General features: G+C 37.4%; 1 protein-coding gene across 1 annotated transcript in view; it reads left to right on the plus strand.

The window, feature by feature from the left end:
• LOC129726846 (neuroguidin) overlaps positions 1-15,480 on the plus strand; it is an 81,707-nt gene extending 66,227 nt beyond the window's left edge. Inside the window, exon 4 of the mRNA XM_055683994.1 lies at positions 106-15,480. Within this exon, the coding sequence (XP_055539969.1) occupies positions 106-248 (143 nt within the window). The 3' untranslated portion in view covers positions 249-15,480. The remainder of the gene's footprint in view (positions 1-105) is intronic.
• The last annotated feature ends 2,542 nt before the right edge of the window (positions 15,481-18,022 follow it).

The following is an 18,022-nucleotide window of genomic DNA, read 5'->3' on the forward strand; positions in this document are numbered from 1 at the left end:
TTGCTTTTGTGCAAGTTCAGCGTGAATGTGCAATACGCATGCTTACCTTTTTGGTGAAGTAAAAGTCGCAAGCTTTTATCTGAACTTTTTCTCGTTCGTTCGTAGGCACACTGGGTGACGAAGTAACCAGCTTCGGTGATATCAGTGCTCTGGACGGTGATCTTCCATCGGCATCAACGGCGGGCGGTAAAAAGCGCAAAGCTTCCAAGGGTAACAAAAAGCACGGTAAGAAGCGACGTTTCCGTTAGAGACAGCGCGATAAAGCTTCGCAAACAGCCAATTTTTTTCCGGCGATAGTAATTTCATTTTGCTATAAAAAATTATAATACAACTATGAAGCATTTGTTTTCGATATTTTTTTGGTGTTGGTTGTTTCTTTTTTTTTTGAATATTTAAATTTAATTTTCTCTTTCCAAACTAAATGTTTATTTTTTGAATCTGTCAGTTTTTGTTGTGTTTAAAATTTTCTAATCGATGGTTATCATAGACACTAATTTAGAAGAGTATGTGTTACGGTGGATTTACCGTTGCGCATTGAAGAAATAAAATAAATAAGATGATGATAAGAATTAACTTACAACAAGTTACTGTTGCTGAAATATGAAATATTGATTTATGATACAAAGATAAACACTCACCAAGAGCCTTTATGATATATTTATACGAGAATATTTTCATGTTTCTTCCGAATAATAACAAAAGCTGGAACCAATAGCAGGGGTATCTTTGCAGCAGTTGAAAGCCATTCTCACTACAAATTTACACAGAGATATATAAGAAATGTATAACAGACTAGCTATTAAGCAGAAAAACAATAGCTACAAATGTATCAAGCAGTATCACAGGAAATAGTTATTCATGTGTGCAAGAATTCGGCTGCAGGCGGTGCCGGAAACAGTTGTTGCCTTTTATAAATAGTGAATTTAATATTGATACTTTTATTTCTTAAATAGCAAAACAATAAACAAACAATTCAGTTGACCAGTTTTGTGTTACACATAAAGAACACAACAAATATTAACGAATAACCTCAAACAAATATGAGAGTGGTAGCTGCTGCTGCAGAGATTCTCTTCCCGGTGGGTTGGTTCAGCGAACACACTCACATTCATATGAGGAGCAGAATTATTTTGTACACAAAGTTGTATTGCAAAGCAGTTTATAATCAAAAGAAGAACAAAAGAACAGAAGAAACAGAAACCATTTTTACGACAAGCAAATACACACTACTTTATCATTATTCCTATCAGAGTTACTAAGCAAAAGTTACAACAAATATAAAAAGGAACTACACGTCCAAATTGCAGTTAGGAGAAAACAAAACAAGCAAATAATTAAACTCATCGGGGTGCGAGAAAGGCGGTATCATTTGCAGAGGGATAAAGTTCAACGGGGGTTGCAGTGTAACGCACCGTACCTACTGCAGTTTTTTTGTACCTAGATATAAATGAAAACAGACCCTATAACAATATATTATTGCTGCAGTTGAAGTTTCGAAAATTGATTTGTGTAGTCTTATAATTTTTGATTGGTTACAATTAAGTTTATGTTTTAATAAATGATTTTCAGTTAACATACTATCATTGTTCCGTTTGCTCCCGTTACGTTTTATGATAATATCATTTGTCTTGTTTTGAGTTGACCGTCAGCTTTTCGATTTATTCTTATTATTACTATTATTTGCTTAGTTATGCATAAACGGGTATGAATAATAATTGACGGCCACAATCCATGGTGTGATGGTTGATTTAATTTAGATTGGAACGTTATCTGCGGATACAACTTTTTCTCCAAAATCATGTAATTTTTCAGTCATAATCAGATGACTGCAATAAAGTTAAAATAAATTCATGATTGAAATATATTCAAAGCGTGCATTAATTGGGTTTGTTCTGAAGTTTGAGTATTTTACAAGAAAATAAAATACCACGCGACTCCATTACTGCACATCACAATGGAGGCGCTTGGTTACCGTTCAACATTTTTTATAAATTCAATGTTACCAAATTTCATTTCGTTGCAAATTTCCCACTGATTTAATTCTAAAACCTTTGAATTTGAATTACGCGTTGGCTTGCTTCTAGTAGTTAAAAAACTTCAATATACTCTTTGAATAAGAACATTTGAAAGTTTATTTTTTTGCGCTATATTTTGTCGGTTTTACATAATAACAAAATTACCAGGTGCTATATCTTCAACATGACAATTGGCAATTTCAATTGACACCGTCAGCTGCAGCTATACACGCTCAATAACCAGTATCACCGGCAATTGCAGATTGTTGTCGTTTTACATTGCCATTTAGCAAACGGTAACCAAGAATAAATGAATGTACTCACCAATTTACGATTACTACACGTATATCGAGCGCAGTTTGCATTTGAAGGCTAATTAATGAGAATTTTCCGTAACCATGCCCTGCCGTTTGGTTTGCATGGTAATCCTGTCGTAATCGCCCTGGCCAAACTGTTGAATTAAAACCAAATTAAATGATATTATCGTTCGTCACCTGTTTCGATAGGGTTTCATTTGGGTTACAGAAGCATACATTGCATTGTGGAGCACATAAAACATGGTTGCTCTCGAGAATTACCGAACATGTCAGGAAAATCAGATTGCTCCGAGAGCACCCAACAGATTATTGCAGTTCAATCCGGTGCAATTACCATCACACCATGGAACGTTTTTATGCTGTCACCCCTTTTTATTCCCTCACCCTAAACCCATTGACGACTAGATTATTTCCTGTGATTAACTTTAATCGCAAATCATGATCAAATTATTTAAAGCGGACTGACCGCACATTTACGAGCGACTACTTTTTAATTGCCACACAAAGCCGTACGGATTAAAAGCGTTGGAAAGTATAGATACACATTATTACGGTTATATTACGGGCGAAATCGCACTTCGGAGCAATAAATAATATTTTATTATGTGATTGTATTAGGGTAATTTGTCAGATTAAGGAAGCGACCAATTTGCAAATTTAGGGTAATAGTTTAAGTGTACCATTTTTTGCCTCTAAGTTTTTGAGATCCAAAATTCGAGCAATCATTTCGCTGCAGGTTATTTTACAATTTGCAATGGTTTCAACTCATTAAGTAACTAATAGGCAGGCGGCAGGATAAAGGGTAGAATACAATCCAGAAGAAAGAAAACGAAACAAAAACCTTTAGATTTGTTGAGAATATCTCAAAACAATCCTATATTTAGTTAGTTTAGGACTTCGTTCGGTTAGGAAAATAAATTGAATTACATTTTCGGAAATTATGAATGTTAGGTATGCATTGAGAACCGGTGGATCTATGATGAAATTTTTCGAAAACGCTGGGATACGTATTGAGTGGAGTTATGAAGTACAAAGCAGCTTCGGAAATATAGCTAAGCTCTTTTTTGTGTAAAGGTGATTGTGAGGTGGGTTAATAATTCGGTATTTTAAAAGCGCCTCAGTGTTTAAGTTTTACACATTTGCATTTTAAAAACATCGAGTGTTAATTTAATTTGGGTACTTTTGAAAATTGTGCTTTAGTTCGTATGGACTATAATTTAAAATCGTTAGTAAGTGTACAAAATTGTCAATTTAGTAATAAGTAAGCAGGAACAAGTAAAAAAAACGGGGAAATCAAGACGATACGAGGATTGATATTAACGAGAGCAACTCCTGGAACTTGTGTTAATAGTAACAATCATTTTGTTATGCTTTACGCACAATTTTTGCGCGAATTGAAAGAAAGCAATAATTGATTAAGACTCAAACTTTTGCGTACAGACATTAAGATATTTATACGACAAAACTTGAGAAATAGTTTTACCCGTTACATAAAGTTGGAGCTTATGTGACTCATGCTATCTACAAAAATCTACTTTTTAGCATTTTGGGCAGGGTAGCTATTACAACGAAGGGGTTTGCGAATGAGCTCTGGGATAGACCCATGTAATTAGATCAAATTGCTGGCAAATCGTCATTAATAAAAAACACGTATCGGGTAATATTAAAAATTTGTATAAAAAAATGTTCAAAATACTTGGCATTTCATCCATACAAAACAGCGGCTGAAGCGCATCAAGAGGTAATTAAAGTTCACGAAAATGCTGTTCTAAGCGAGACACTGTGCCGTGATTGGTTCCGCCGCTAAAAAACGGTATTTTTGATGTTGAGGACTGTTCGCGTGAAAAGAGATCAAAAACCTTCGAAAACGCACAATCGGAGGCATTGCTTAACGAGGACTCATGCCAAACTCAGGAACAGCTCGCTTCGGTTTTAAGATTTACACTCCAACTCATTTCCAAGCGAGTGCATGGTCTTTCAAAATAAAAAACATCTTCATTTAACCTAGTTTTATAAATCCTTGCTGGGTGCTGTGGATTGTGTGAGCAATTGCTAACCATAATCAATGTATGTGTGTATGAGAAGGTCAGGGCAGGCTTGTAAATGGTCACGGTAGAACCACTTTTCACTGCGATAATTGTCTTTTTTCCTCTGATGGTTGCAGGGCTCGCTGTCTAAATAGTATCTTGAATAAACATGTCAAACGAGCACTCGTTACAACGACGCTTTTTTCCCCAAACGTATTTTGATATTTTTTCTAGAAATGAGAATTACGCACGTTGTGTGTGGAGATTTTGGAAATTATTTATATCATTGATATTGTGATAATATTTCTCAATATAAATAGCAGAACTGTTCCATTATTCATCTCAGCCCATATATTCGTCTAACACAACATGAAAACACAATTGAAAACAGGAAAAAACGCTTATTTTTAACTAAACCAATCTACTGATCCATGGAATAGATTCTTCTAGTTCACTTTAGATTTCTCATAAAGTAAAATCCCCAAAAACTCTTTCAAAAGCTCTAAATTTGAGATTATAGTCGAGCATCTGCACTCGAAAATTCATTTATTTCAATTACCTACCTCAGAAAACAAAATCCGCGCTTTGCTCTAAACGGCTACAACGGGACTCGTTCAGCAGCCAACCAAAGTTTTTTTTCATCACTAGCAGACCACTTTTTATTTTAATCACTAAACAAAATCACTCACTACACTAAGAATACTTTAATCTTTGAAATGTTCACCTCAAATTTCCTAAAACAAGCTTGAATTAGCAGAAATATATGAGATGAATTTTTACAATTCCCAAATTTCAACTGTATGTATTTTCATCTGTTTTCACTGCGTTGAAGAAAATCAAAAGTTACCGAATCAGTTTCTGTTTATACGAACAAATCATACTGAAAATGTTGAATTATTCCGACATAATCGACATAAATCTGCAGCACTGTAGTGGTTACCTAGGTTACCAATTTTGCACGTAACAACTACAGCGGATATCTAGGTAACCTACTACGACGGGCTGCGGCTAGGTTCATTCATGATAATGTGATTCATTCATGATTAACAGTGTGATGAATATGGGGGCGTCGTCAGATGAATTATTGAGCAGTGATTCAAGTTTTGAGATGGATATGGAAGCGTTGTACGTAGCGCTAGCCCCGCAATTGTCCTGTACACTTAAAGGTTGGCTGTGAAGTCTGTGTATAGTAAACAGAAGGTCAAGTTCCGAATCGGAATGTAGCACCAAGGCTTTGCTTTTTATGGAAGCGTTGTGAAAAATGGTTTGTTTAACCAAATTCAGGATAAATCTAGCTAAGTTTACTAAATATACAATGCTGGGCGACTCCATAAGAGCACGTAGGCGTATTTTGTTTGTTTGTTCAATGATTTCGTGAAAATTTGGTGTTTAATCCGTGCATTCTTCGTGAATATCGGCTTAATGAGATGAATAATGGAACAATTACTCTAGAACGAAGTAGACAGAAACAGGCCAAAATAACATCGCCAAACGAATGACAGTGTGCTTCTCTTCGAAGCGCGAGTATCGAATGACCATTCTGTTCTTTGTTTGAGAGGCGACGGTTGTTTTACATTTAAGATCGGAAGCCTACTGTGACGCATGCTAAGGAAGCGAAATCAAATAAAAATGCTGACCATTTACAAGCCTCGGTCAGTGTATATTTAAACTGATGGGTATAAGAATGGTAATCTACGGTAAATAACAAGTTGAACGTTGCCGATGTTGCTTGGTGTTCAAAATAAAAAATCATTTCTTATATTCCACTGTCTCATTAATACAGTTTACTCCACATTCACGTCATTCCACATCTTATATTAGGCGCGTAACTATGTTATCGCTGTTTTTTTTTTTAATAAAAATAAAACTTTACTATGAAAAAATAGTTATATATAGCTACAAATTCGTCCCATCTTTCTGGCAGAACTCGAATGTCGTTACGATAAAAGTGTTCGCCTTTTGAGACTTTTCATGAGCAAAACTGCTGATCAGCCAGACAATGTGCCATCGAACGAAAAACGTAATAACCGGAGGTTCGAATTCTCATTCGAACATTTCTATGTAAGTCTTAACGACCTTCACAGTATGAGACCGAGCGTTGTCATGCAGTACAATCGCTGTATTGTGTTCCTACTCATATTGTGGCGTAGTACTCGGCTAATCCCAATAATTCAACAGCTTATAATAAATAAGACCAACCTGGTTCCACCACATGTTGGAGCATCTCCGGGCTGTAAGGAATCCATTTTCCCTCACCCGTCAAGATACGATGAAGAAAACCCTACCTTTTGTCGCTGAAGCATTTGTTCATAAGCGAAAAAACAACGCTTAACGTCCCTTGGTTTCAAATCATACAACCACCTGGAAATGGCTTGACGGGTAACTCCTGATACCAAAGCAAGCTGTTCCTGCGTTTGGCATGGATCCTTATTACTCTAGTTTTAGTGTTTTTGAAGATATTCGGTCTTCTTTCACGCGGACAGTTGTCAAAATTAAAATTATGTTTCACTGAGAGCAGCATTTCCGTACTCTATTTTCAACTCTCGATGCGCTTTAGCTGCAGTTTTCTTTGAATGAAATAAGAAAGTCACACTTTTCGCAAATGATGATTTTGAGGCATAAAACCCTACATTTTCACACAATATAAAGTGCATGACACCGCCAAAAACTATGTCGATGATTATATCGACGTCAAATCTGATGTGTCTTTGGTCTTTTAAACTGGGTTCATCAGAGACATGCCAGTTTCCAACTTTCTCCGTTATCGAGTCGCTACATAGAGTGAGATCTAATACTTCGTGTTTGAATGTTGGCTCGTTCCCTACATTCCATATATTAACATAAGTAAGGTTTTCAAACAGGTACTCACCTCGTGTGTTGATATCCGAGCTGCCCCAGACTGTGTGGTGCGCGTTGGCATCGCATCCAACGATGAGTGGCTTGTTGATGCTTCGGCAGTACCCCACAAGCGCTGTGGCTTCGGATGGCGATATGTCGTCCACGTCCCCCGGGAAGTAAGCGGAGGCAACGACCATCTCTTGGGCGCCGTTAGTCGTTGGGATTCGACTGCAATAGATCAACTTACCTTTTGCGTTGGTTAAGCCAAGGTTAAGCCATGGGTCGTGGACCCATGGTTCCCGGATGAGCGCTACGGATAGCTGATCCTTGAAGAATTTCCTGCAAAGAACGGCGAATCCCCTGAACGCAGCGTATGCTGCTCACGAAGTTCACGATGCGTCCTTCATCGGATCTAGTTGAGTTCCGATTGGCGGACGGTTGCATCACCGGTGATGCTGGGTTGGGTTGACTGCGTAACCTAAGCAACAGGCTCCCGTTGCAGCAGACGGTAGGCGACAGAAGTGCGACTCTCACGTTTAGGCGGCGGTATGCGGCTTCCCAAGCAGCAAAATTTGTTTCGCTCATGAACTTTGTGCATCACAGCAACAAATTCTTATGCGAAATTAAGTTGCAGTTACATCTCATTTTTTTATACAATGACAAAAAAAGCGCAGGAGGTGGAGCCAATTGCAACATTTTCGTTGTTTCAACACAAGTTTCAAGAATGAAACCGCAACGTGTATGAACTAATGCATGGAATTTGATAACAACATGGTAAATGCTGCATGGTAAAATTTCAGCTACGAAGATGCATCGTAGCAGCAACTAGGGCGCAATAGAAACTTCATGGCGTTGTGGTAAGATTGTAAAATGGCCAATGGTCAGAATGGAAAGAGGTTGTCTGTATAGCGATTTATCTTTGATGATTTCCAGAAACTTGGGGATTCAACTCCAGTTATCAATTTCTGTTTACTTTTCTCGTTTGTACTGTTTACGTCATTTGCTGTAGAAACACTTGCAAGTTCATGACTCAGTTCTAAATATTGCTTCCCTTATCATGCTAATGGACCGTACCAGTTTTAATTTTGCTTCTTCAATTCATCAGTACCTCAGCGTGATAATGAAATTCAAAGTAATTTATCACATTTCGTTTTAGAGACCCACACTTTTTGAACGACTTCTAGTCCAAGTACCCAAAAGTTACAACGCAGTAAATAACCTCATCTCAAAAACAAATATAAGGCAAACAATCAAAAGTTGCTGTTACATGGCTTCAGAACATGACAGCAACTTTTAGAAGTATTTTTGTGTGTTTGTTTTTTGTATCTCGCAAGCATCACGTTGGCAACCCATATGCTCCACCCACTAGATCTATTCAGTGAAGGTTAGGTTTTCAAATGCCGTTTACACGTTTCAACAACAAATCCAACCTTGCGAATTACGTTGTTGGTGTGAAGATTTTTGAAGCAGCGATGCAACTTTAGTTGTTGCTTGTTTCTTTAAAATTTCATCGTAGTAATAAAAAATGTTTCTTAAAACCTCGGAATTTCATTAGTGCAACTAATGATCACAATTTATATTTTTGTTATGTTTCAATTGTTGCTTGGGTTTGAGAGTCACGACTGGTCAGATGCTTACGCTTACCCCTCTTTCGAGTTTTCGGCGACGTGCATCGTGCAGGTGGTAGCGGTGTACGCCCTGAGGGAGTTTTCCGACGTACCTTTCCTGTCTTAGCACCAGAGCCTTTCGGGCCTGTGTTAGAGACTTTCTGTCAACCTGGCGCATGCGTGCTTTGCCGTACTTGTAGTTCAGCAGAAACCTCTGTGCCGCTATTAAGTTAGCAGACTGTTGATCTAGCTCCACCATCAGTTCAACAGTCTTTCCAGTGAAGTTGCGATGACATACCCGCCATGCGCGTGTGGAGAAACCGTCGTTTTGTGTTGGAGTAGACGGAGAATTCTCTCATTTGTGGTATCCACTGTCATAGGGTACTAGTAATCTTAGGGTCTTTGGCAGGTCCTTCGTGCGCAAGACATGACACTCCCTCGGTTCGAGAGAAGACGCCATAGTCTCCACCCACCTAACGGTGTCGTTGTAGGATTCCGTTTTTTAGACGGTAGCACCTAAACTTGGGCCTGATGGCAGGTGATTCATGGTCCGCAATGCAGTCCAGGATGGCGTCGCGAACAGTTTCAGGGGTAAGTTGGGAGGCTGGGTAGTCGTTTGATGTGTTTGACATGCTTGTGACCTCCAGCATCTTCCTATACGTTATCCCTGTCGTTTGTCGCGGTGCAGGGGATTTCGGGCATGCCAAGTCCCGGAGCTTTTCACTGCTCGATTCGTCTGGTCGACTGGTTGACGTACTAAGTTTGCGGCCTCCCCGCGTGAGTGGCCTTGGCTTTGCGGTTTTTTCTGAACTGTGGTCTTCTGAACCAAAGTTTAGCTTATCTTAGCTTGACTGACTGCACATATCAATCGATGCACTCCGTGATTGATCCGAATCAGTAAAATTGCACAATGAATCAACTGAATGGGGTTGGGAGGATCAGTAACGACGCCGGCCACGTCCTTGCAATCAGGTGGGAAGAGGGAAGGGATGTTAGTGTAACCGTTTCTATTTGGAGACCGTGTTAACCTCTGCATCTCCACAAAGGTCACAGGAAGGAGGCTTTTGTTAGTAGGGAAGGGCTCGTTGGATCAGGATTCACTTTGATAAATGATGCGATCATACATATAACTCCTACGAGTCTCTATTTAGCTATTTTTGATTTATTCTTCATTCAGCCGGCTGACTGGGGAAGCAGTATTAGGTTACTTATATTGGTTTTTTTTCCTGTATGGGCTTCCTCACTGCGACCAGAATCGTAGATCTATTGTGAGATATGCCCGGGTGTCTGCTGTATCCCGCACTTCTGTTAATAGCAATACCTCTATTGAGAAGTGGTATGCTTATTATTATTGTTCATCAGTGCTTGTGTGTAATGTGCTACTCTTCCTTACACGCTTACTGTTCTACTATACCGATACTCGTTCTTCTTGCCAAATATCACCAATTATAATTCCCTGGAGAAGTTTCGTCGTGCGTCCTTCTGGCCAGTTTTATTGATAAGAGGGACTTATTTTTTGTTAAGAGGAAGTCACGCAGAGGTATTTGTAGATTTCAGCGTAAAGGAAGGGTAACTGGTGGGGAGCCTGAGAATAAACCCATGCTTAAGTCCTTTTTGACATCGGATGGCCTGGTACTACTAAGATTCGAACCCACGACCATCCGCTTGACAAAGCGGACTCTGTAACCTTGCGGCTACGCAGCTCCCCTACTTATATTTGTTACTGGTTTAGACCAAGAGACATTATCAATGTCTTTGGGGCCGCGCACAGGTGTGCATGGTGTATTTCAATAGAGCACAAAATTTCTAAAATTTACTGATTTGAAACCGATTTACACAGTATCATGCTATTGGAGTTAGGCACATTATATCACACGATGCGGATCTGATTTAAACCAATAAACCATTAGAAGGCTCTTGGGAACACACACAAATGTGCGAAATTTACTTGAATGGAATACAATAGTTTTTATTCTCATATTTGGAAGCGAGTTAAGCCAACACATAAGAAGAATTTGGTTTGTATAGTAGGTAAATATTAAAATGCATGATTTTTTCGGTTTTAGACTGCTTTATTCCAACAGTAAAGATAGCAGGAGCTAGGCACACATGTGATTCCACGGCATGCCATATTCGGCATATTTTGGGCATAAACTATAACACGCTCTTGAGCTTGAATTTGACAAATGCACTCCGATTTGCAACACGCCAAAATAAAAACAACGGGTGAGCAATCTCAGGCTTAACGGTCAGACCGAGACCGAGTTTATTTGTGAATCACTACGAATGCGATGAAAACAGAGCGTTGTTATCATGTCTCCATGGTAATTGACGGAATTGAACGATGTTGCGCGCGAAGCTAGCTCGTTACAAAAGCGAACGAACGATTCAAACACCGCGATCGTCTGCGAATGATGCGTGCAAAAATCATATGCCACCTGAAGCATCTAAGTATCTATATCAATTTCTATTAGTAATCCCGAATACCTTCCGGTAGTAAACTGGCCATTATTTGATTGGTTTGTTATTTTTTAAACAAATGTAAATTGTTTTTGAGAGCAATTTGCATCGTATCATTTGAACTCATTTACCCTATTCACAATTCTTAATTATCGGCGTAAGAATTACCTATCAAATAATAAAAATGACACAGTTCCATGCATTCAAAGCCTCAATAATTCAAAAAATGCCGATATGCAAAATGTCGAACAAGTCTTAGTTCGGATAATCGATCATAATTGTGGTCTTCTGAACCAAGGATTAGTGATGAAACCGTCCATCCAGCTTTTCGCTGTTGAGGTTGAAGTCCTGCTCCAGTTCCATCTCCTCGGTTCTGCTTGTTGCCTGCGGCCTTTTAGGGTTGCACGCCATGGAGCTTGTTAACTCTACTTGCTCTGGCAGAGTAAGGTTGCCTCGGGGCTCGGGTTTGAAGTTTGTTGTATGTTTATATCAGAATCCAGTTTGGATCCAAAGAGTTTGCCCTAAAGAAGAGGGTCCTTTGCGTGTTACGGTAGCCTAGCGCAGAAGGCTAGAATATTGTGGAATGGTGCCAGATATTCACAGGCTCCGTTAGCGGCTGGGAATTTGTTAACGCCCCCAATATCAACATAATTTTTCTTTTAACGTACAGATAGAAAAGCCATACTGGAATGTATTTGGCAATTTTACTGAAACCGGAAGATTTTCGGATTTCAAAATGACGTCTGGCATTGATTCCTTCAGTTTTGAATATAATTTAGTTTTCGGAAATAATCATACTGGCTGGTATGCCAGTATGATTGCTTGGCAATTTTGTAAGTTTCACAGAAACCGAAAGCCTTCATATTTGATATTAAAATGACAGCTGGAGCCGGTATCTAAGTATCATCCCAATTCCGGAAACACTCATATAAGATTATAAGATATTTGATCGCTTCAGGCTGTTTTACAAGCAGATTTTTCTAATATCGTTGATCTACGCACACTTGAACATGCATGTTGACGAGTAAAAAGTCGTTGTAAAAGTAGAAATTAGTTTGATCAAACTCGAACGACATAAAAAACGCAATCTGCGTTCCTACCTAGATGTTCCCCTTATTTGATAAATGCTCGAGTAAAACACTTTAAAAGCACTGCAGTGAACTTTGTTATGTAGTTTCTGTGCGTAACGTTCTTTCGTGTGAGAAAACTCACCTCAATTTATTATCGCTTAGGGGAGATATTTCTGAATCCACCACAGTGCTTTTCTACAAGCTCTCCGATTACATACGATTTGCTGCTCTCGTCGGGCAAGTGCATTGATTTACTCATCAGTGTAAGAGCAGTAGTTATGAGAAGTAGCAGTTGTCATGAGAATATCAATATCCGGTGATTCTCTGAGAAGAAACGATTATTACCTTTTTTTGGTGTGCTCTTGAGCGACTTGCAGTTGAAGTGCACCCAGGGGCACTGTGAACCCACTTTTAGTTTCAGTTTAATTACAGTCTTTGAGAATATCATTATATTTTAAGATTTTATTTCCTAAGCATTTATATTTAGCATTTATTAAATTGTTCACTGTTTTAATCGAAAAATTTAAAAAATGATTCTCTTATTGCGATGATAAGCATATCGTCGAACTCACTCAATTACTACTCTTCGAGTGTCGATCGTCCATCTTGCGTAGAGTGAACGATTCGTTTCTGTTCGATGATGTATATCGTACAAACCTTGCACGCAGCAAGACGGAGAAGCAATTTGTTCAAGTGCTAAATGGATTACGCTTTCTCGTGTGAAATATTACTTGCGTGTCTATTGACTCATTACTGAGTGCTGTTATGAATGACTGTTATTTTTTCTGCTATGAATATGAAAGGAGTATCACTTACGCTAGTTATCTCAAGACAGATTTGCCATTTCATGAATGTGTTTCCTATTCATTCCATAAAACGATTATCAAAAGCATCATCTTTTGTTTTCATATTCAAATCAAGCTGGTCAAAAGCAATCGGTTTTTCGAATTTACTGGTTACAAGCTCAATATATGCAGCAAATGGAGTCTTTGTAGATAATTTCAACCTTGATTACCAAACCAAATGTACTTTATAATTGGTCAATTCAAAGGTACTAATTTTGATAGGCGACGATGCTGATAAAATTAATTTTATAGTAGGAACCGGAAAAAAGGGCGTAATTGTATTTCGCTGCTGACATTTTATTGCTTCATCGATTGTTCAACCTCTAACCAAAATGCACACACTGAATACGAACCGACAACCGAGTGCATCACTAGCTGCGGCTTAAAAAGGATCCATCGGGCATCAATCGCTAACTTTAATTTTAATTACTCGGTATGCATGTTTCATCATTATCATTATCGTCAGCCGCATGGAATTGTGCCAGCCGGACCGGTTCCCAACTAGTGGAGCGATAAAATTAGGGTGTTACGATTAGTGGACAAACGTAAAAACTATTGCTAAAAAAATAAAGTTGAAAACATATTTTTGCTTGTTTAGTTTCCGCTGGTAAAGCAAAAAAAAAAAAGAAATCGAAGAAAATAATAATTTGGGCATATGTAGTTAGATACTTTGAACAAAAAAAAAGAGAAGCCAACAGAGTAAAATTCCAAATTGTGAAATTCAGAAGGACCCAATGAATTTTTCTCCAATGGCAGTCCGGTAGGCGAAGCGATCCTTATTATGCACGGTACGCGTATTATCTAATTAACATGGTAAAATATTCAGTGAAATTTATGTATAGTATGTTTAATAATTAAATTTATATCAGAGGATTCTGACGCTGATGAGGAGGTTTGTCGAGGAAAGATAATGACAACTGCGGAACGAATGTTATCTGAAAAGCGGTTAACCAATCACAACGGCACGGTTCGTTTCGTTTCTATATTTTCGCTAATGAGGTAACACAGCGGAATTATTTCCGGCAGCGTTCAAACTGTGGTCTTTTAGCACGGCCACATGAAATAGGTCAACATTTGTTTATATATTTTTTTTTAAACGGCTCTTGTCTAAGTTGATTTTATTGATAAGTCCACAGATTGTTTTGTTGGTTTTACCGTTCAGTATTTTGACTGTTTTATTTTGTTATGGTAAATGTTTGATTTAATTCTATCATATTTTTTTTTCAACACATGAACATGACAAAACTCTTCTATTAATTCTGGTATTATTCTATTAGAAGAATTTGAATTTGATAATTGAAGAAGTTTTCATCAGATTACGATCCTTGTGTAATAATATTTATCTCACGGTGCCGTTTTTCCCTATTTTACGAAAGTTATGTCAAAATGAATTGATTTGCCGCATTTCAATACCATTCAGGATTTTGCAATAAACTTAAGCCTAATGAATCGAGAAATCCCGCAAATCTTACGTTTTGTTAGTCTGGTTTAATTTGACCATAAACTCAAATCGTTGAAAGCAAATATTAAAACACATCGACATAAAAGAAAAACATTCAGTTTTCGACTCAACCTTCCTTTTTGGTAACTCTCGTGCTACTAAAATTGTGAGTTCTTATCGAAAGGGTTGCAGTCAATAGAAAACTATATTACGGTGTGTTTACCTTTTCGGTGAACAATGAATAACAGATCAAATTGAACGAAAATCTAAAGCTAACGTTGGTGGTTTACGTATTAGTCGACTAAAACGAGGAAAAATAACCTTTTCCCGATCGTGAGGTCAGAGGTAAATAGCTACAATTATCAACAACACCCCGGAGCTGAGGTCAACCTTCTAGGTGTCGCAATGAAAAGTTATATTTTTATACAAGATGAGGTAAAACTGAGAAAAAAAATCTTGAATAATGAGCGAGAACAGCACAGTGGTAAAACTTATTAGCAATTTGGATAAGTTTCGGACACGATACAGAATAACAGGTTTGGTAAACAGTCTTGTATAAAAAAAATCAATTTTGGAACTAGTGTTTAGATGTATCCAGCAAAAAAAATACAAGTACATAACATAATCAAAATCAATCTAAAATTAAATAGTATTAGCAAAGAATACCAGAGTAAATTTTGGCGTTTTCGTTTGGAGTAGGAATTTTGGCTGTAGTAATGTTTGACCAAATTCAAAATTTTATCGAACTTAAAACAATGTATATTACCCACATAATTATCAAGAAAAAAAATACTAAAGGCATTCAAATTCAAAATTACTTTTATCACTGTACTAAGCGTGTAGCTTCGAGCAAGTGAAAATATCATCTTACTTACTACTGTTACAACTTTTTACATGGAACTACAGAGAGCTTAAATTATGAGTTTTGTGAAGGATTTATGGGTAGGAAAATATCACTGGCAACGCTGCCAACGGACTAACGCCTACAGTAACGGTATTTGTCAGTTTGTCTCACTCGCATGGTGGAATATCTTTCGCCACAATGCTTTTTGCAGCGTTTCCAGTGGCAAAAATACAGCATGAATATATGATAAAATACGTACATCGTCTAATTTCTAAAGAAAAATACACTTCATTCGGAACTACGGTCGATTAAATAAAATTACACTCTTGTTCATGCTCTACGGATGGTGTGCAGTAATAATGGAAAGTATCGAGTAAACTAAATGAATGATGAGGATTACCTAAATATTGCCTTCGATTATACAATATTATTAAAGAAATAATTAAATTAATTATTATTGCAGCAGGAAGATCACTCACACATACAAATAAATACTAAAATATACCTAACTATTGAATTTTTACAACTCATTGTCATACAAAGATGGCGTTTGCCGTTTGCAGTTGCGCGTTTTTTAGTTTGCCGTTCACCTGTGGCGATTGTACAGCCACAACCGGGAGATTGTTTAACTTTTATACAAGCAAAACGAACAGAACTATTTTTATTAAATCTATTACAGAGAACAAGATAGCAAAAAACAATAATTGTACAGAGCATAAGTATACACAGACACACAGACACTTGATTCCATCGAAAACAATAGACTGGCCAGTTTATTTACACGTCAAATCAACCAGATTACAGCAGGAGGAAGGAGCTAAAGTAAAAAAAAAAGAAACACTTGTATAGAGAATTGTTCACTACGAGCTTGCAAAACGAAAAAGTGTAAATGAAAACATGAATAAACTAACCCTCTGTAGAGAAACCTTAAATATTAAAATTGTAAAAAAAAATCATTCTTTTCGGCGATTGTACTAAACAGTAAAAATCAAATAGATCTAATCAAATGTTTGGCTAAAGGATACAAAATACTCAATAAAGAGAAAAAAAATCGATGTAGCGTTGTAGCGGTTCAGTGAAAATTTTCATTTTTGCAAAAAACAATTTCGGAAAGCAACTTAGAATACTAATCAATTAGCGCTGCAAAGCTCCTTGTCAAAAACAAACAAACAAACAAAAACATTGGTAAAGTTATTCGCTGCATGTAAAAAAAATCGAAACGAAATTTTAAAATCCCAAAAGTGTAACAGCCTAAAGTAAACCACATCTTCTAAGGCACCTGCCGATTGGCTTTTCGCATACCGACCGGTGCAACTGATTCGGACTGATCTTATAATATGCATTATAGTAGTGATCAAAAAATTGAATAATCAAAATTTTCAGACAGCTTTTACTGTGTCATAAACGCGCGCGTACACTAGTAGAAAAAAAAACAACAAAAAACGGGAGCCATAGAAGATGGGGCCAGTATTTTGTCCTGGATTTAGAAGTATAACACTATTCGTCTTGAGTCCGGTTTTCGATGATCTGCAACGTATATTTTCCTTGTAAGAAAATAGCAAGAAAAACGAAAGTGGGTATTTCGAGCAAACTGTGCCTGGGTTCTGTATTGGTTAGTTGATTTTATCACAGCCTTGTTTAAAAAAAAGGAACATTGCATGAATTTTTGAACGATACTGAATACGATGACAACTTTTCATTCAGAACTACTTACTAGAGTGCCAATGAGATTTATGAAAAAAATTGACCTTCGAATATCGTTTAGCTGTAGGGCTCAAAAGTTTCGTCTTCTCGAAAAAAGTCCCCATGCAAAATTTCAACTCGATCGAACATCGGGAAATCGTACCTCAAAGCGGTCAAAGTTTCAACTTTTTGACCGATGAAAATAATGCACAGGTAGTAGTTCAGGAACTTGTCGATATCAAAAATTATTTCTTGATGCCAAATGTTTTAGAAACGTCGAGAAAAATACAAAAAAAGTCGAGTTTCTGGGACTTTTTTAAGCTGGATGATTTGAAACTTTGATCGCTTTGAGGCACGTGTTCCCGATGTTCGATCGAGTTGAAATTTTGCATGGGGATTTTTTTTGAGAAGACAAAATTTTTTAGCCCTCCCGCTAAACGATATTCGATAAATCGATTTTTATTGGCACTCTATTACTTACGTATCGACGTTTTGATTCTAGATACACAAAATCGTACATAATTCATGCATAACACAAACATAAACCAAGATAACTTGAACTATTTCCTGCACCTTGAACTATCAATTTGTTGGTAAGGTTTTAGAGAGCAATAATCAACAGGTGGGTGTTCCCTTAGGAGAAAACGCGGCCCACATTGCAGGTGCGAATATTCTTTTCATTAATTATTCAGTCATTTGTAAACATCTTTGAATGATTAATGTACAGAATTGCTTGCGATTTTCACTGCTGCGCGGGAACGATATTGAACCGAGTTTGGTTATTTACTATCAGCCAGTCATGAAAAGGCTATTTATTTTACTTTATTTATTTTTCGTAATGACTATTTTTGTTTCGTTTTGTGATTCAACAGTAA

The sequence above is a fragment of the Wyeomyia smithii genome, chromosome 3, assembly GCF_029784165.1.
Source record: "Wyeomyia smithii strain HCP4-BCI-WySm-NY-G18 chromosome 3, ASM2978416v1, whole genome shotgun sequence".
NCBI classification, from domain to species: Eukaryota; Metazoa; Arthropoda; class Insecta; order Diptera; family Culicidae; genus Wyeomyia; species Wyeomyia smithii.